At 47.1% G+C, this 20,773-nt stretch overlaps 1 protein-coding gene across 1 annotated transcript in view; it reads right to left on the bottom strand.

Annotated features, from left to right (window-relative positions):
* Positions 1-1,456: 1,456 nt before the first annotated feature.
* The window catches only part of LOC309551770 (uncharacterized protein), a 216,763-nt gene continuing 197,446 nt past the window's right edge, over positions 1,457-20,773 (bottom strand). Inside the window, exon 3 of the mRNA XM_082252462.1 lies at positions 1,457-2,131. Within this exon, the coding sequence (XP_082108588.1) occupies positions 1,610-2,131 (522 nt within the window). The 3' untranslated portion in view covers positions 1,457-1,609. The remainder of the gene's footprint in view (positions 2,132-20,773) is intronic.

Raw genomic sequence — 20,773 nt, 5'->3', positions numbered from 1 at the left:
GGACAGTGACCCTTCATTTAGTGGGGGGGCGTCCGTGTCGATCATATCAGCCTCTGAATCAGAGGACTCCACCAAAGATGGAGAAGGCAGTGCAATACAATAGGACTACACAAAAATGGTTGCCAATGCATTTTAATAGGAAGCTCAGGGAAAATAGCTGCCCCATACAAGTCAATGGGAAAAATATACACATGGCCCACACTTAAGATGGCGACGCCCACGGCGTGCCATGCGGCCAGGGACCCCCACAATGAAGGCCTCAAGGATCTACAACAAGACCCAGCAAGCATCAAGGTACTTTGCCACCCACCTCAAGCCACCAGGCGCCCTAGTTACATAGCCTCTCTCTAGTTACGAGAGGGAGACAGGGCACAGAGGTCGGGTACATGACAGGCCAGGGGGATCTTTTAGGAGGAACAGGTCCTATAATATTATCCCCAGGAGACAGCCCACATACCCCCCAAGGCCACCAGGGGCAAGGGGGTCACATTTACTCACCATACCATGGACCAGGTGGGCTCCACTCCGGGCAGACGTCCTCCCACCCGAAGTGTGGGTGCTGCCAGCCGAGGGGTACGCAGCAACTCAGGGCATTCCAGGTTGTCCCCTCCTGGCAAGGCATCCACTCGCAGGCTTCCCCCATCTGGAAAGGGGCACCGTCGTGGCGAGGCCTAGTGCGGGACTTTAACCTGCTCACGCTCATAGGTCAGGCTAGGTGGACCATAAGGATATAGATTATCCAGTGCGAAGCCCCAGCTGGCATTGCTTGCAGATCACCAGGAGGATCCCCCTGAACACTAGCTAGCAAAGTTAGTAAAGAGAAATAAAAGAAAATATTCTGAAAAGAATAAAAAAACTGAGACCGAAGTCCCAGCAGGAAACCTAGGTCCTACTCCTTTCTCTAGGCAGAAACAAACTGGTTTGCTGAGCAGAGCGTGTGTGGGTTATACCTGTGGGGTTGGTCCCGTGGTCGTGTACATTCAAATTTTTCCTGCCTACATTACTCCTGAAGGGAGGAGCATAACCCATTCAGCTAATGAAGATGGAGGCTGCGTGTGTCAATGCACGAGAGAGAAAATATAAAGAGGCGTTTTTAAGCTGCAAAAAAAATAAAAAAATCTGACACTAGTAAAAGGGGGTGTAAAAAAACCCTGCGTGCATGAGGCCTTATGGGAAGAGTTTTGTAAAAAATGTACAGATTGCCTCCATTGCACAAGGAAGCCATATTTGATTTTCTTTTTGCCAGTTTTAAGAAAATCAAAGTCATCTGCAAAATAAAATGGCCTGTGTGTCAATTGTAAATCCTATATCTTTTTATTTATTTTTCCTACAAAATTGGAGTGAGCCGTTAAAAGCAGGTAATGGAAGTTATGTCCATTAAGTTATGGCTTGGTCCATCAAATTATTACTTTGTTTCATAACTTTCCCTTGAAAAAAGGCAGAAGGAAAAAAGGGATCCATGATAATTAATGTATTTATAAACATTAATATAAAAAGACCTGTACAATAAAAAATTAAATTATAATCTAAATAAAACAGATGTAAATTAGTGTCAGAGTAAAAACACAGTAGAAAGTATAGGGCATGAGTTTTTTTGCAAAAAATTTAGTTATAAATGTTCTTCTTTGTAAGGTGAAGATTCTGTTACTTGAGAAGCAGGCATTGTTGATAGACAAAATGAAGTGCTTGCCCTGGCAGGTGTACTAGTGCAGTTATACTCATGGTTCAGGGAGACAAATTCTTGTCGCAGTAAAGTTGGTTGATGAGAACTTGAAAAAGCATAGTCAACAGAATTGGAGCAACCCGGTATTTGACAAGAAAAGTGAGGACTTTGAAAGAGAGAAATACTTGTTTCTTCAGTGAGTTTCTTCATCATTCCTTTGAACAAAATATCAGTGATAAGAACCTCGGATAATAGTCTTTGCTTTTCATCCATTTTGCGTAACTTTGCTGCAACAGTAACACCAAATGCATCAAATTCGTCTTCTTTTTGGTTGAGAACTGCAGTTGCTTCATTAAGTAGCTGTCTGCTCAGTTCCTCATTTACAGTCCTCCGTCTTTTTTGGTTTTGAACTGGAAGGACTTGCTGGGGCATTTCAATTACTTCATGAATTTGGGGACGAATACAAACCTAGCCATTTAAAGAAAAAAAAAAAAAAATTACAGAAGAATAAAAAAATTAATTATATATATATATATATATATATATATATATACACACACACACACACACACACACACACAGTATCTCACAAAAGTAAGTACAACCCTCACATTTTTTGCAAATATTTTATTATATCTTTTCATGTGACAACACAAAAGAAATGACACTTTGCTACAATGTACGGTAGTGAGTGTACAGCTTGTATAACAGTGTAAATTTGCTGTCCCCTCAAAATAACAACACGGCCATTAATGTTTGAACCACTGGAAACAAAAGTGAGTGCACCCCTAAGCACAAATGTCCAAATTGAGCCCAATTAGCAATTTTCCCTCCCTGGTGTCATGTGAGTCGTTAGTGTTACCAGGTCTCAGGTGAGAATGGGGAGCAGGTGTGTTCAATTTTGTGTTATCGCTCTCACTCTCACACTGGTCACTGGAATTCAACATGGCACCTCATGGCAAAGAGCTCTCTGAGGATCTGAAAAAAAGAATTGTTGCGCTACATAAAGATGGCCTACGCTATAAGAAGATTGCAGGACCCTGTAACTGAGCTACAGCACGGTGACCAAGATCATCCAATGGTTTAACAGGACAGGTTCCACTCAGAACAGGCCTCCCCATGGTTGACCAAAGAAATTGGGTGTACGTGCTTAGCGTCATATCCAGAAGTTGTCTTTGGGAAATAGACATTAGAGTGCTGCCAGCATTGCTGCAGAGGTTGAAGGGGTGGGGGGTCAACCTGTCAGTGTTCAGACCATACGCCGCACACTGCAACAAATTGGTCTCCATGGCTGTTGTCCCAGAAGGAAGTCTCTTCTAAAGATGATGCACAAGAAAGCCCACAAACAGTTTACTGAAGACAAGCAGACTAAGGACATGGATTACTGGAACCATGTCCTGTGGTCCGATGAGACCAAGTTAAACTTAATTGGATCAGATGGTGACAAGCATGTGTGGCAGCAACCAAGGGAAGAGTACAAAGACAAGTGTGTCTTGCCTACAGTCAAGCATGGTGGTGAGAGTGTCATGGTCTGGGGCTGCATGAATGCTGCTGGCACTGGGGAGCTACAGTTCATTGAGGAAAAAAGGAATGCCAACATGTACTGTGACATACTGAAGCAGAGCATGATCCCCTCCCTTTGAAGACTGGGCTGCAGGGCAGTATTCCAACATGATACCGACCCCAAACACACCTCCAAGATGACCACTGCCTTGCTAAAGAATCTGAGGGTAAAGGTGATGGTCTGGCCAAGCATGTCTCCAGACCTAAACCCTATTGAGCATCTGTGGGGCATCCTCAAACGGAAGGTAGAGGAGCGCAAGGTCTCTAACATCCACCAGCTCAGTGATGTCATCATGGAGGAGTGGAAGAGGACTCCAGTAGCAACCTGTGAAGCTCTGGTGAACTCTATGCCAAAGAGGATTAACGTAGTGCTGGAAAATAGGTGGCCACACAAAATATTGACACTTTGGGCCCAATTTGGACATGTTCACTTAGGGGTGTACTCACTTTTGTTGCCAGCGGTTTAGACATTAATGGCTGTGTGTGGAGTTATTTTGAGGGGCCAGCAAATTAACACTGCTATACAAGCTGTACACTTACTAGTTTACGTTGTAGCAAAGTGTCATCTCTTCAGTGTTGTCACATCAAAAAATATAATAAAATATTTACAAAAATGTGAGGGGGTGTATTCACTTTGGTGAGATATTGTGTATATATATATATATAAAATTAGGACTTTTATACAAAATTACATTGCTACAGTTTTTAAAAAAATGTAATTAAAAATAACATGTATCCAAATATTTAAAAGAAACTAGCATTTGCATAATATACTCTGCATTAACTAAGGTTTTAATGTTTTTACAGAAGATTTCCAGACTCAACAGGTTGTTGCTAACACTCACCGTACCACACAAAATAAATAGTTTGTTGGGCCTCCATCAACATTGTAGTCCAATAGTGGGGCATGGTAGACAGAATTAGATAGCCAGTACGGGCAACAATGGGAGGCAGTTGCTGTTAGTATGTCAAAGTAACCTAAAAATATGTGCAGTGCTAATAGGTGATATCTTTAGTGCTTCAACAAACAAAGAAGATAAACCCTCAGGAAGTGATCAAAAGTATAACATGATTCACTGTAAACAAAGTCCAAATAGTGAGCCCATATAAAATTTAACAGTCAAATGACAGCTGGGTTATCCACTGTATCCGAAAGATTCCTCCGGTCAGAACACTCACAAGACAATAAACAAGAAACAACAGTGAGAACAAAAGTGTTGTCAGATGCTCCTTCACAGTGATCTCCCTCCACCAACCTATGCACTCACCAGAAGGTGAAATAAGATGAGCCTTGTACTGCTGTTAAGCAGTATGGTGGAGATATAGTTTGCTGTGTTGGTTCTGTGGTCACTTCCCATGTGATGTGCACTGTGTAAAGAAGCTCACCAACAGGAACCAAAGTATTGCTCATATAGTGTAGTATTTAAAACTCACAGAAAAAACGCTGCTCCTACCACGAGGATGCGGCGGCAATGACATCAGCGTCTAGGCCCCTATTGACACGTTTCATTCTCAAAAAACGTTGTCAAGTGATCAGCCTATCACTGACGTCTTGTTACTACCTTGTTAAAATAACCACAGACACGGAAATCGCAGAATTTCATACCGGAAATAGAAGAAATGCCATTTTGTGAACGGCTAAAAGTGGAGCAGCAGCCATTTTCCCGAGGACCGGAAGTGTATCGGTCTGTATATTTAAGAGATCTTATAACACTGATAGTCTAGACTGTTAGTTACATGTATTAACTGCCGCCATTTTATTGGAGGACAGAAAAAAATATACAGATGGGCAAAAAAGTATTTAGTCAGCCACCAATTGTGCAAGCTATCCCACTTAAGATGAGAGAGAGGGCTGTAATTTTCATCATAGGTACACTTCAACTATGAGAGACAGAATGGGGGGAAAGAATACAGGAAATCACATTGTATGATTTCTAATTAATTAATTGGTATATTCCTCTGTAAAATAAGTATTTGGTCACCTACAAACAAGCAAGATTTCTGGCTCTCACAGACCTGTAACTTCTTCTTTAAGAGGCTCCTCTGTCCTCTACTTGTTACCTGTATTAATGGCACCTGTTTGAACTTGTTATCAGTATAAAAGACACCTGTCCACAAACTCAAACAGTCCAAACTCCACTATGGCCAAGACCAAAGAGTTGTCGAAGGACACCAGAAACAAAATTGTAGACCTGCACCAGGCTGGGAAGACTGAATCTGGACTAGGCAAGCAGCTTGGTGTGAAGAAATCAACTGTGGGAGCAATTATTAGAAAATGGAAAACATACAAGACCATGATAATTTCCCTCGATCTGGGGCTCCACGCAAGATCTCACCCAGTGGGGTCAAAATGATCACAAGAACAGTGAGCAAAAATCCCAGAACCACACGTGGGGACCTAGTGAATGACCTGCAGAGAGCTGGGACCAAAGTAACAAAGGCTACCATCAGTAACACACTACGCCACCAGGGACTCAAATCCTGCAGTGCCAAACGTGTCCCCCTGCTTAAGCCAGGACATGTCCGGGCCCGTATGAAGTTTGCTAGAGAGCATTTGGATGATCCAGAAGAGGATTGAGAAAATTTCATATGGTCAGATGAAACCAAAAAGTAGAACCTTTTGCTAAAACCTCAACTCGTCGTGTTTGGAGGAGAAATAATGCTGAGTAACATCCAAAGTGGGGGTGGAAACATGGTTTGGGGCAGTTTTTCTGCAAAGGGACCAGGACGACTGATCCGTGCAAAGGAAAGAATGAATGGGGCCATGTATCGTGAGATTTTGAGTGAAAACCTCCTTCCATCAGCAAGGGCATTGAAGATGAAACGTGGCTGGGTCTTTCAGCATGACAATGATCCCAAACACACCGCCCGGGCAATGAAGGAGTGGATTTCTAAGAAGCATTTCAAGGTCCTTGGAGTGGCCTAGCCAGTCTCCAGATCTCAACCCCATAGAAAACCTTTGGAGGGAGTTGAAAGTCCATGTTGCCCAGTGACAGCCTCAAAACATCACTGCTCTAGAGGAGATCTGCATGGAGGAAAGGGCCAAAACACCGGCAACAGTGTGTGAAAACCTTTTGAAGACTTACAGAAAACGTTTGACCTCTGTCATTGCCAACAAAGGGTATATAACAAAGTATTGAGATGAACTTTTGTTATTGACCAAATACTTATTTTCCACCATAATTTGCAAATAAATTCTTTAAAAATTAGACAATGCTATTTTCTGGATTTTTTTTTTCTCATTTTGTCTCTCATAGTTGAAGTATACCTATGATGAATTACAGAACTTGCACACATGGTGGCTGACCAACTGTATAAGGATCCTTATTACATACATAGCAGCCTTGGGAATTGCTCTAAATTCAAGGATCTAACTGGTCGTCATAAAAGCTATTGTGAGCAATATGCAGGACTGCGATTATTAATTCACAAAAAGCTAAGAATTAGTTAAATACCACCATGTATATGAATGGCAAAACCAGCCAGTACTCACAGACCACAAAAGGGGTAGTAATTACAATGCTGGTAAATGTGGGAATGAAGTACATAAATAAAAAGAAAATTATGATCTAAAATACATTAGGCGCATAAAAAATTATAATTAATCAAAAGTATATGTGCATAAAAAAACATGCTCTCTAAGTCGGTCGCGGAGTCATCTAATGGTCCTCAGGATATACTGCTTCTGACATGGGCATGTATACAACATATCTGGTGTTTCACGTGATAAAGGATTTCAGATTATATGTTTTCTGTGTGGTATTAGAACGAAAGTGGGTATATTTACGGACAAAGTAAATCAGAGTCTCCCTACATATAACACATTTTCTACATGGGAAGAAACCTTTAATATCTGCAAAGTATTGTTTTCGTGGGGAGAACCACTACATTTGATGCTAGCCTGTCCCTCAAGTTCAGAGGACTCTTAAATACAACTTAAGGTTGTGTTGGTTTTAAGAATTGATGCTCTTTTTTGGTTTATAGCGCAAAAAATAAAAACAGCAGCGGTGATCAAATACCACTAAAAGAAAGCTCTATTTGTGGGAAAAAAAAGAACAGTTTTATTTGGGTACAGCATTGCACAACCACGCAAGTGTCATTTAAAGTAACGCAGTGCCGTATCACAAAAAATGGCCTGATCAATAAGGGGGTAAAACCTTCTGGTCCTTAAGTGGTTAAATACAACCTGAGGCTGTGTTGGTAAAATAGAATTCAGGACCTGGTCTTTCATTAGTGTTCCCTGGTGTTTTTTTATGATCGTCCTTACCTGGAAATGTTGAGATGAAAAGTTTGTAATAAACGGGCAAAAATCACCCATTGGTTGTTCTTTAGGTTTCTCTGTGAGTAATGTTTATCTATTTATTTATTGGCTACTTCCTGTAGGATATGTCCTAACTCACTTGCATCATACCCTTTTTCTATAAATCTCCCTTTTAATATTTCGGATTGAGCATAAAAGTCTGTTAAGTTGGAACAGTTTAGTCTCATTTTAATAAATTGACTCTTAAAGAGGATGTAAACCCTCCTCTGCAAGTTGTACCTATAGGTAAGCCTATGATAAGGCTTACCTATAGGTACTGTAAATATCTCCTAAACATGTACCGTTTAGGAGATATTTAACTTACATGCAGCCAGTGACATCACTGGCGCATGCGCTCTAAAGGAACGGCCGCTGGTGCCGTTCCTTCAGAGCCCGTGCCATGACCGTTGGCTCCTGCGCAGGAGTGACGTCACCGCGGCTCCGGCCAATCAGATGGCCGGATGCCGCGATCCCGGAAGACGGACGACTGAACATGTCGCCTGTCATACAGGTAAGCGGGCGGCACGGCGGGGGCTCGTTCTAAGGTAAGTATTTTGCATACTAGCTCATTATGGGTTTCTCTTTCAGGTTGAAAATTAAAAAAAATAAATAAATAAATTGGGTTTACAACCTCTTTAAGAATATTTTTTAGCCAATTAGGATGATGACAACTGTTTAGTGGAATGTATCCATTCTTATCTGTGGGTTTAAAAAAAAGACTTAATTGTAATGGCTGTCCCCGTATTGAGTAAAAAAAAAATCCAGAAAATTGATCTCCACTTGACTACAAGTGTAGGTCAATTCTATATTCAGCATATTATTATTTAACCACTTTACCACCGGAGGATTTTGCGGTCTTACGTCCAGGCCACTTTTTGCGTTTCAGCACTGTGCGACTTTAACTGACAATTGCGTGGTCATACAACGCCGTACCCAAACAAAATTTACGTCCTTTTTTTCCCACAAACAGAGCTTTCATTTGGTGCTATTTGATCACCTGTGCGATTTTAATTTTTTGCGATATTAATTAAAAAATGTGACAATTTTGAAAAAATAATATTTTTCTACTTTGACAGTTAAAAAATATCCAATATATTCAATTTTTGTCATATATTTAGACCAAAATGTATTTAGCTACATGTCTTTGACAAAAAAAATTCTCAATGAGCGTATTTTTAACCGCTTTATGACCGGAAGGTTTTACCCCATTCCTGACCAGGCCATATTTTGCGATTCGGCACTGCGTTACTTTAACGGACAATTGCGTGGTCGTGCAATGCTGTACCCAAATAATTTATGTCCTTTTTTTCCCCACAAATAGAGCTTTCTTTAGGTGGTATTTGATCACCTTTGTGATTTTTACTTTTTGGGCTATAAACAAAAAAAGAGCGACAATTTTGAAAAAAATAATATTTTTCACATTTTTTTATATGAAATTCCCCCCCAAAAAATGTAAAAATCTAATTTTTTTTATAATTTTAGGCCAATTTGTCTTCTGCTACATATTTTTGGTAAAAAAAAAAAAAAAAAAAAATCGCAATAAGCATATTTTGATTGGTTTGCGCAAAAGTTATTGCGTTTACTAACTACGGGAAAGAGTTATGTCATTTTTGGTGTTTTTTTTTTTTTAACGAGTAATGGCGGCGATCTGCGATTTTTTTTGCAGGACTGTGACATTGCGGCGGAGAGATCGGACCCTTGACTGACATTTTTGACACTTTTGGGGGTACCAGTGACATTACTACAGTAATCAGTGCTATACATATGCACTGTTACTGTAAAAATGACACTGGCAGGGAAGGGGTTAATATTTATTGGAGAGGGAGGGGTTAATGTATGCCTGGTGCTTACTAACGTGTGTGGGGGGAGGTGACTGAGTGACACAGGGACAGATCGCAGGTTCAGCTATGCTGAACCCTGCAATCTGACCCTGCCTGTCACTGAGGAGATCCGCCCGCTTTGTTTACACAAGCGGGCGGATTTCCACACTAGATCCCCGACGATCGGAGAAGAGCAGCGGTGATCACCGCCGCTCCTCCCCTGGCCGGACTCCCGCTGTAACTGAATACAGCGGGAGCGGGCCTAGAGGGGAATGTCTGGTGACGTAGGTCTACGTCGCCAAACGATAACGAGCCACTTTGCCGCAGTACAGTCAACGTGACTGGTCGGCAAGTGGTTAAAGTCCCTATAAAGTTATCTGGCGAAGATTTATCTCCTTGCCATAGTTACAGGAAATCATCAATATACAGCAAACTGTTTGTGGGCTTTCTTGTGCATCATCTTTAGAAGAGGCTTCCTTCTGGCACGATAGCCATGCAGACCAATTTGATGCAATGTGCGGCATATGGTATGAGCACCGACAGGCTGACCCCCCCACCCCTTCAACCTCTGCAGGAATGCTGGCAGCCCTCATACATTTATTTTCCCAAACACAACCTCTGGATATGACGTTGAGTATGTGCACTCAACTTCTGGAATGTGTACCGCTGAGAGGGCCAGAACATATTGCTCTGCCCACCTCATGATGCTGGCCACTTCCCAGGCTGCCAGGGCACTCTTTGTGCCCCCTTGATGATTGCCATATGCCACAGCCGTAGCATTGTCCAATTGTATCCGCACAGGGCGTCTCTGCAGACGATCCATCCACCGAGACAGACAAAGTCTGATCGCCCAAATTTCCAGGATGTTGACCGGCAACCTGGACTCCTCCCGAGTCAAGACACCTTGGGCTGAACACACTCCCAAGACACCTCCCCATCCGGACAGACTGGCATCCTTGGTGATTACAGTCCAATACAGGGGAAGAAAAGGTTTTCCAAGACCCAGGGCTGGGGAGAGGAGCCACCATAAGAGAGACTCCCTCGAACCCTGACTCAACAAAATCAGATTATCCAATAACAGCGGATCCTTTTTCCATTTGATCAGAATCTCCCTTTGCAAATGTTTGAGGTGGAACTGCGCAAACAGAACCGCCTCGAAGGTGGAGACCATCAGACCCAGTACTTGCATGCATATCCTAAAAGACGATTGATGGTTGGAAAACAGGAGTCGTACAGCCTCCTGTAGCTTCAGTAGTTTTGTGTGAGGAAGAAACACCCGGGCAGACACTGAATCCAGCGTCAGCCCCAAGTAGTTCAGCTTTGTGGATGGAGACACTGCCGATTTCTGAAAATTCAGTGTCCACCCGAAATCCTGCAGAGTTCGTACCGTAACCTCCAAGTCGGCTTCTACAGCCGAAGAAGACTCTGCATGCAGAAGCAGATCGTCCAGGTAACCCAACCCAGTACCGCGATCCCCTTCTGCCTTAACAAAGCCAACACTGGGGCCAAAACCTTTGTGAATACTCGAGGAGCTGAAGTGAGACCAAAGGGTAAAGCCACGAATTAAAAGTGCTCCTCACCCACGGCAAAATGAAGAAAACGCTGATGCCCGACATATATTGTAATACGAAGGTAAGCGTCCTTGAGATCGATTGAAGCCATCACATCTCCTTGATGAAGGAAAGCTACTGCTGTGCAAGTGGACTTCATCTGAAATTTCTGAACCCGCACAAAGTGGTACAGAGCCTTGAGATCCAAGATCGGACGAACCTTGCCTTCCTTTCAGGGAACTGTAAACAGATTTGAATTAAAAAACATGGAAACGTTTCGACTCTGGAACCGGCACAATAACTCATTGTGCTAACAGGTCTTGCACTGCTCCATAGAGGCCCTGTATCTGCTCTGGAGACAGGCGTAAGTTGGAAGGAAAGAAACTTGCTGGAGTCAAGGACCGAAACTCGATCTTGTAACCGATATGGGTGGATCTTGAGCCCCTTTCCTGTGATCCAGACGGACAAAAGGGCCGCCTGTGAGGAAGGGATCCCTCTTACAGCAAGGTTCCTTGACCTTAGCAGCCTGTGGAAGCAAAGTACTCTTGCCTCCCGTAAGGCCCTTAATGATCTCTTCCATAGAGGAACCGAACAAACGGTCACCTACAAAGGGAAGATCAGTCAGTCAGCTGACCAGTACTTCAACCAGATCAAGCAGCGAAGAATCACCGCCGTCACAAAAACCCTGGCAGCCAGGGGGGCATCACAAATATACTGTAACCCTTGAATCAACTGATCTGCCAGCTCAGAAAGATGTTGACTCCCCTCAAGATCTTGGGGCAAAAACCTTAGCCCATTCCGTTAAGGTTTGGGATACCAAGGTGATAGCCAATACCAGTCTTAAAATTGAACCAGCCACGGTGAAAAGGTACCGGACCAGAGCCTCTGCTCTTTTGTCCACAGGGTCCTTAAAAGACGGGGAATCTTCCACCGGCAAAAGTGTGGTCTTATTCAGCCTAGAAACCTGAGAGTCCACCGACTTTGGAATCGTCAGTTTCTTCAGAAGACTCCTCAAAGAGATATCTTCTAGAAAAAAGCTTCGATATACCAACCATGCGTTTCGGGAAACCCCACTGACTAGTGAAATCTCATCAAAGTAGGCAGGAAAGGGAAAAACCTTATTCACCTTGGAAGATTTGCGGGTGTCAAATTGGACCGGCGTCGCCGACTCAGCAGCAGCTGAATCCTCCAACTTTAAATTTTCCTGCAGTGATACAATCAGGGCCTCCAACAGCGCATTTTCATGCGCGGCTGCAGAAGAGGACTCATCCTCACTATGAGTCTGATCATAGTTACGATCTGCCACACTGCTGGAAAGAGGAAGAGGAAATGCTGACCTGACACTAGAGGCCCCCACAGCCTCAGCACTGTCTCAAACAACAGGAAAATGGCCGCCAATGCAAGTCTATGGGGAAACCAAAAACATGGCCGCTGAACTACAGAAAACGGAATTTTTGTAAAATCTTACCTATAAAATTCCTTTCTCTGAGTCCTCCGACAGTCGCCGCCTCTTCATATTCGTCACATATGGGGTATTAGACTTTGCTCCGAAGGAGTAGCTAGGCAACAGAATATGTTAACATTAAAGCTTTTAACATATCCCACCCACAGGGGGTGGTCCCCTCAGTCAATACCCTCCTACTTCCTGCAACCATATCTCAGTTTTAGTGGAATAGCAGTAGAGTATACAACCAAACCCCAAAAGAGGGGCGGGGGCGGCGACTGTCGGAGGACTCAGAGAAAGGAATTTTACAGGTAAGATTTTACAAAAATTCCGTTTTCTCTTATGTCCTCCGACAGTCGCCGCCTCTTCATATTCGTCACATATGGGGACGTCCCAAAGCAGTGCAAACATGAGGGGTGGGAAACGCATCCGCGCCGAAAAGGCAACGCAGTCTCCGCATCAAAGAAAGGAACCTTACCAAAGGAAGGAAACCAGCTGGGCAACAGCAAAAAACAAGTGCTCAACAGGAGCAACAACCCAGGAAAAGACAAAAAACCAGGGGATACGAAACTTATCCCAACAGCCAGGAGTCCCCAACAAGGGACCCTAGGGAACAGCCGCACTAAGAACCTTGCGGCCAAAGGAAGCATCCGCCGATGCCTGAACATCTACTTTGTAGAATTTCGTGAAAGTGTGCACGGTCGACCAAGTCGCCGCCTTACACACCTGGGCTACAGAAGCCCCATGACGACAGGCCCAAGACGTACTCAAAGATCTAGTAGAGTGCGCCTTCACAGGTACAGGAGGAACCTTCCCCTGCAAAGCATAGGCCTGTTCAATGGTCTGCCTGATCCATTTGGCGATGGTAGAGGCCGAAGCCGCCATGCCCTTCCGAGGACCCTCTGGAAGAACAAACAAGGAGTCCGTCTTTCGAAAAGACTCAGTCGATTTAAGGTAAACCCTTATCGCCCGAACAACATCCAGAGAATGCAATCTCACCTCCTTTGGATGTTTAGGCTTCGCGCACAGCGAAGGCAAGACAATATCCTCATTAAGATGGAATTCCGAAACTCGTTTCGGAAGAAAAGAAGGATTAGGTCGCAAGACCACCTTATCCAAATGAATAACCAGGTACGGAGACTTGCAGGACAAAGCCGCCAGCTCCGACACTCTGCGAGCCGAAGTGATCGCCACCAAAAAGGCGACCTTTTTGGACAACATAGACAACGAGATCTCCCTGATCTGTTCAAAAGGAGCACGTTGCAACACAGACAGAACGAGATTCAAGTCCCAAGGGGGCAGAGGATCCCTCCTAGGAGGAACCAGATGCCGCACACCCTGAACAAAAGTGCCAACTAAGGAGTTGGAAGCCACGGGACGTTGAAACAGAACGGCCAGCGCAGACACCTGACCCTTTATCGTAGCCAGCGCCAAACGCTGGTCAACACCCGTTTGAAGGAAAGACAGCACACGGGAAACAGAGTACGTGCGGGGTGAATACCCCCTGGACTCACACCAGGCAAAATAGGCCTTCCGAGTACGGTAATAAACCTTCCCCGAGGAAGACTTCCTCGCGTTGATCAAAGTATGAACGACCTCTGGAGAGAGACCCTTCTCCTTCAGGACCTCGGTCTCAACAGCCAGGCCGTCAAAGCCAGCGACTGTAAAGCAGGATGGTAAATCGGTCCTTGAGACAGTAGATCGTCTCGAAGAGGCAGACGCCACGGGGCGTCGACCGCCAGATTCACGAGGTCTGCGTACCAGGACCGGCGAGGCCAGTCCGGTGCCACAAGAATCACTGTGCTGCGTTCTGAGTGTAACCTGCGAAGGAACCTGGACAGCAACTGAATAGGTGGAAACGCGTACATCAGCCTGTACTGATGCCACGGGGCCACTAACGCGTCCGACGCGTCTGCCCGAGGGTTGCGCGTCCTTGCCACGAACCTCCTCACCTTGTTGTTGAGACAAGACGCGAACAGGTCCACATCTGGAAGACCCCACTTCGCGCACAACATCTGGAAGACAGCCGGGTGGAGAGACCATTCCCCCTGATCCAGGGTCTGGCGACTCAGATAGTCCGCCTGCCAGTTCTCCACCCCCGGAATGTGAACCGCCGTTATCGCCGGGACATGAGTCTCGGCCCAGGACAGAATGTCGGCCACTTCTCGAGCCGCTCGGGCACTCCTGGTGCCCCCTTGGTGGTTGATGTAGGCCACCGCCGTGGCATTGTCCGTCTGCACCCGAACCGGGCAGCCCTGCAGCCGGTCCGTCCAGCGACGAAGACAGAGACTTATCGCATGCAATTCCAGAATGTTGATCGGAAGGGAAGACTCCCCCACCGACCAAGTCCCCTGGGCGGACAGAACGCCCAGAACTCCACCCCAGCCCGACAGGCTGGCATCCGTGGTGATCACCGTCCACGAGACAGGACGAAACGACTTGCCCCCGGACACCAACGGGGACTGGAGCCACCACAGAAGGTTTCTTCTGGTGCGATGACTCAACGAGATTTGAAGATCCAGAGATTGAGGTCGCCCGTCCCACCTGGACAGGATCTCCGCCTGGAGACCCCGCGTGTGAAACTGGGCGAAGGGAATCGCCTCGAAGGCCGAGACCATCAATCCCAGACATCTCATGCACGTCCGCAGAGACGAGTGCGGAACGTCCCTAAGGGACCTGACTTCCTCCTGGAGAGTCCTGAGTTTGTCTTCGGGCAGGAAGACCTTCGCCTGCACCGAGTCCAGAATCATTCCCAGGTAGGGAAGACGAACCGACGGACTCAGTGTCGATTTTGGAAAATTTATCGTCCAACCAAACTCCTGCAGAGTTTGCATCGTGACAGACAGGCCCTTCTCCAGACCCTGGCTGGTCGCAGACCGAACCAGAATGTCGTCCAGATACCCCAGGACAGAAATGCCCTGGGCCCTCAACAATGCCAGAACCGGTGCAAGCACCTTGGTGAAGACCCGCGGAGCCGAGGCGAGACCAAAAGGCAACGCCACGAACTGGTAATGATCCTCCGCAATGGCAAATCGAAGGTACCTCTGGTGACCCTCGAAAATGGGGATGTGAAGATACGCATCCTTCAAATCGATGGAGGCCGTGAATTCCCCCGGAACCAGGGCAGCCACCACCGACCGCAGGGATTCCATGCGGAACTTGCGAACCCGCACAGAGCGGTTTAGAGCCTTCAAGTCCAGAATTGGACGAACCTTGCCCTCCTTCCTGGGCACGGTGAACAGATTGGAATAAAACCCCCGAAATCTGTCCCGATGAGGCACCGGAACCACCACTCCCTGAGCCCTCAGGTCCCGCACCGCCAGGTGCAGGTCCCACAAACGCTCTGGAGACAGTTGAAGATTTGAGGGAAAAAATCTGCTCTCCAGCCGAGAGAGAAACTCGATCTTGTAACCAGATCGAACGATTTCCTGAACCCATCTGTCCCGCACACGGGCCAACCAGGGCTGAAGAAAACCGAGCAAGCGTCCCCCCACCCCAAAACTGGGTGAGGGCGCCCCTTCAGGCCGAACTGTTATGGGCTGCAGATCCGGATTGGCCGGATTTCTGTTTCCCAGACCAGGGCTTCTTTTGAGAGCCTTGACCTTTGAACGGCTTGCCCTTGTTGTGCGGCCGAAAGGCACGAAAGGACCCCTGAGGGGGCCGAAAATTAGCATGCTTCTTCCCAGAAGCTCCCTTAGCCTTGGGGAAATGGGGCAAGAGAGTGCTCTTACCCCCGGTGATCCCCTTAATCAACACATCCAGGGACTCCCCAAAAAGGCGAGACCCATCATAAGGGAGATTGGCCAAGGTCTTACGTGAAGACTGGTCCACCGACCAACATTTTAACCAAACCAGGCGGCGAGACAACACCGCCACGCTGTGCACACGTGCAGCCAACGGAACCAGGTCCAGGTCCGCATCACACAGATACATGACACCCTGGTGGATTTGATCCACCATATCCAGGGTCGCCGGCGAGGCCGAGTCGGCCACCAAGACGCGCCTAAGCATCTGCGTCCAACTTGCGATCGCCTGGGCCGCCATGAGAGAAGCAAACAGAGCCTTAAGCATAGAACCCGTAACAGAATAAGTATGACGGGCAAGAGACTCCAGTCTCCTATCCGTGGCATCACGGAACACAGGGGAATCCTCTGCAGGAATCGCAGTGGCTTTGTTCAAAACCGCAATTGCGTGATCCACTGGGGGAGGCACACACCACCTCTCATCAGTGGAAGGCGAAAAAGGATAACGCAGCTTGAATCTACTTGGTACCGCAAAAGGTTTGCGCAGATTGCGCCATTGTTCCTTAACAGCGCGCTGAAAAGCATCATTGCAGGGAAAAACCTGCGGCGTCCTGCGTTTTCTCTGCGTCCCATAAGCCGCCAAGGCGGCGGGGGGACACACTTCGTCCTGCAAACGCAGCGTTTGCTTTATGGAAGCAATCAACTCATCCATGATTGCAAGCTCTTCAGGCGAGCCAGGGGGAGAATTATCAACCCCTTCAACTTCAGCCTCCACCTCGGACCCCACAAGATCCAGGGAGGAGCGGGACCCCGATAAGGAGGCCCCCGCCATAACAGCCCCATCACCTTCACCCTCAGAGTCAGAGGAAAGAGCAACTCTGGGCCTTTTAGTAGATTAAGCAGCCACCAGCATCTGCACCTGAGCAGCAAGGCCAGCCACAATAGTGGCCAAATCCCCCCCTGGGGGGGAAACAGCGGTCCCCTGGCTTTCCACCAAGGCTGTAGGAAATTTGCCCTCCTGAGAATCCATTGCCCCTGTAATGCCAGACAACAAAGGGTTAACTGCCCCTTTTAAGCAAGCGCGGCAAGCACAGCCCACCGCACCACACTCAAGCACAATAAGACCCCCACAGGGAATATGCAAACTGAACACAGGCAATGGATAGCAAGAACAGAAGGATAAAACCTGAGGAGACCCTCGCCGCTGCTGCTGCCTCGATCGGTGTTCCAGGAAAGAGGAAGTGATGCTGCCAGGGCGCTCTATGTAAGCCTATGGAGGCTACAAGAAAATAGCCGCCATGCATGTAAAACATGCGGCCGGAGCGAGTGCAGGCAAAATGGCGCCGTTTGGCGCCGAAACCGCCGCTCCACAGTGCATTAAAACACACATTACATTCCAGTATCAGAATACATGTCAGATCGCCGCAGCGATCGCTGTGTATGCCCAAACATGCCAAAAAAACATGCCCCACAGCACACAGCTTCACACACTGACCAGGCTGACACACACAGTGTCACACAGCTCCCCCCCCCCCCCCCTTGCAGCCCACAGCATGCAGCCGAGAGATAGGGAGACAAGCAGTGTGAATAGAGGCAGGTTACACAGTCCCAGACTGACAACCCCCCAGACAGACAGGTCCCCACATAAATACACTTACCTCACATGGCGTGGGGGACCCGCACAGGCGAACAAGCCGCTGCACATAAGGCAGGGAGAGTCGCATTCAAGACGCACAAAATGGGGGTTAAGAAACCGCACAGCGTCCAGTGAGGTAGCCACCTCACCAAGCATCCCTGCACCGAACAGGGATGGGTCGTTCACTGTGCCAGGAGCGTTACCTGGCTGAACGCTCGATGGCAGACTGGGAAGCCACTGACCCACGACCTGCGACCAGGGGGATCAGCCCGAGACCCAGTCCGCATGATCCTCTTCATCAGAAGAACTAACTAACGCTGACAAAAATAACAGCTAAGTAAAGGTAGAGAGAAAACTCAAACAAAATCTTAAAAAGAAGAAGGTAGGCAGAAGAAGGCAGAAAGCCCCAGCACAGAGAGAGCCAGCCACTCCTGACAAGCTAGACATTAAAACTGAGATATGGTTGCAGGAAGTAGGAGGGTATTGACTGAGGGGACCACCCCCTGTGGGTGGGATATGTTAAAAGCTTTAATGTTAACATATTCTGTTGCCTAGCTACTCCTTCGGAGCAAAGTCTAATACCCCATATGTGACGAATATGAAGAGGCGGCGACTGTCGGAGGACGTAAGAGAAACATGGGCGATGAACCGGGAATCACAGAGACCACAGAAAAATGGCAGTACCACGCGGCCCTGCATGGGAACCTGGACCCCACTTAACCTCAGGAAAAAAATGACAGACCCCAGGAGAGGACCCCCTAGGGACCCCCACACAGCACCTAGGTACAGACACCCCTAACCAGGAATGACAGCGGCACCACCTACCGCTCTTCCAATTCAGCACCATGAAGCCCCCCTACTCAGTTTCACCCATGCCCCCAAACAGGGGCCAGGGGGAGGGACAGGGGACAGGTGAGGGCATCCAAATTTAAGGGGGGACTCCACAAGGAGGAGGGGAAGCACCAGGGGGAGGAAGGACACAAGAGGGCCTAGCATCCCCAGGGGGGAGCCCACGACCACCCTAACAATTCCGCAGGAAAGGAGGGGGGACACTAATTACCATATCACAATTGCCAGGTGCGCGCCACTCCCGGCAGTCCACCGCACCATCTTGGAATGGGGGTGCTTCGGCTTGAGGTACGCTGCGACTGTGGTCGTGACTGCTGTCGTGACCAGTGCTATGCGACCTCGTGAGGTGTTTCACTCGCCGGTCAGCCCCCGTCCAGTGGGGCTATGTCGTGGCCAACTTAACATGGCACTAGTAGTCAGATCACAGACCAGACTGGGAAGACCGTAAGGATCTAAAATATCCAGTGCGACGCACAGTCCGGTTGTTGATTGTAGTTCACATAGGAACAAAAATAATAAATAACAAAATTAAAATTAAATAGGAAAATATGCCAGGATCACAGATCCCAGCAGAGAGCCAGGTCCTTACTCCTGAACTAGGCAGAAAAAACTGGAAGTCCTACAGCAGGAAGTGATGGTATACCCTCTGGGACTGCCCCAGGGGCGTAACCAAAAAGGTTTCCACCTAGTCCTACTCCTAGAGAGCAAGAGCATAAGCCCAATGGTCTGAAGACTTGAAGCTGTGTCTGTCAGTGAAGAAAAGAAAAAATAGAATTTTTGTAAGAACTTACCGTAAAATTATTTTCTCTGAGTCCTCTGACAGTCACCGCCCAATGGTATTAGCCTTCACTAATGGGTAATATCACCCTCTGCAGGAGCAAGGCTAGGCAGATAATTGATTATCAGGTTAATACAAAAAAACTTTTATACCTCGGCACACCACTAGGGGGCCATCCCTCAGCCATTAACCTGAACCCAATCTGATATTACCTCAGTTTGTAGCAAGCAGTACCGGAAGGCAACAACCCCCAGATCCAAAAACCAGAGGGGCGGGGGCGGCTACTGTCAAGAGGACTCAGAGAAAATAATTTTACGGTAAGTTCTTACAAAAAAATGAATTTTTTTTTTGTAAAATCGTACCGTAAAATTCCTTTTTTTGAGTCCTCTGACAGTCGCCGCCCCTCATATAGTCTTCACCAATGGGGTATTGACCTTTTATCCACAGGAGCAAGCTAGGCATAAGACTTGTTAAAAACACAAACAATTTGCATAGACACACCTGTATGGGGCTGTCCCACTGGTTCAATACCCCCCTGCTATCAGCATTCCCAACTCAGTTTGGTAACAAGCAGTAGACAGTCCAAAAACCCCACAAAAGAGGGGCGGGGGCAGCGACTGTCAGAGGACTCAGAGAAAGGAATTTTACATTAAGATTTTACAAAAATTCAGTTTTCTCTTACGTCCTCTGACAGTCGCCACCCCTCATTTAGTCTTCACCAATGGGATGTCCCAAAGCAGTGTAGACATGAGGGGTGGGAAGCGCAACCGTCACAAAGGCAACGCAGCACCCAGGTCAGAGAAAGGAACCTTATCTAAACCAGAAAGGTAAACTCTGGGTAACAAGAAAGCTCAACAGGAGCAACAAACCCAGGAAAGCAAATCAACAAAGGGGGAAACAACCCCAACAGACAGGGACAAGTAGACGCCATGTCCCCCTCAAAGCATGGCCGCGCAAAGGACTTTGCGGCCAAAGGAGGCATCTGCCGATGCCAAAAGGTCAAGTTTGTAAAATTTGGAAAAGGTGTGCACGGACGACCAAGTCGCTGCCTTGCACACCTGGGCCACCGAAGCTTGATGCCGGAAGGCCCAGGACGCACTCACTGCTCTGGTAGAGTGCGCCTTGACAGGGAAGGATGGTACCCGTTCCCTAATTGAGTAGGCCTACACAATTGTCTGTCTAATCCATCTAGAAATGGTTGCCGCAGACGCAGCTATACCCTTCCGAGGGCCCTCGGGAAGGACAAAAAGAGAATCCGACCTATGGAAGGATTCAGTAGACGACAGGTACACCCTGATCGCCCGGACTACATCTAAGGAATACAAAGCAAACTCCTTAGGATGCTTAGGATTCGCACACAGCGAAGGCAAGACAATATCCTCGTTAAGGTGAAAATCGGATACCACCTTAGGAGGAAAAGATTGGTG

The sequence above is a fragment of the Pelophylax lessonae genome, assembly GCF_965119305.1.
Source record: "Pelophylax lessonae genome assembly, chromosome: 3".
Taxonomy (NCBI): Eukaryota; Metazoa; Chordata; class Amphibia; order Anura; family Ranidae; genus Pelophylax; species Pelophylax lessonae.
The sequence above is the reverse complement of the archived record's forward strand: the minus strand, read 5'-3'. Positions and strand labels throughout refer to the sequence as shown.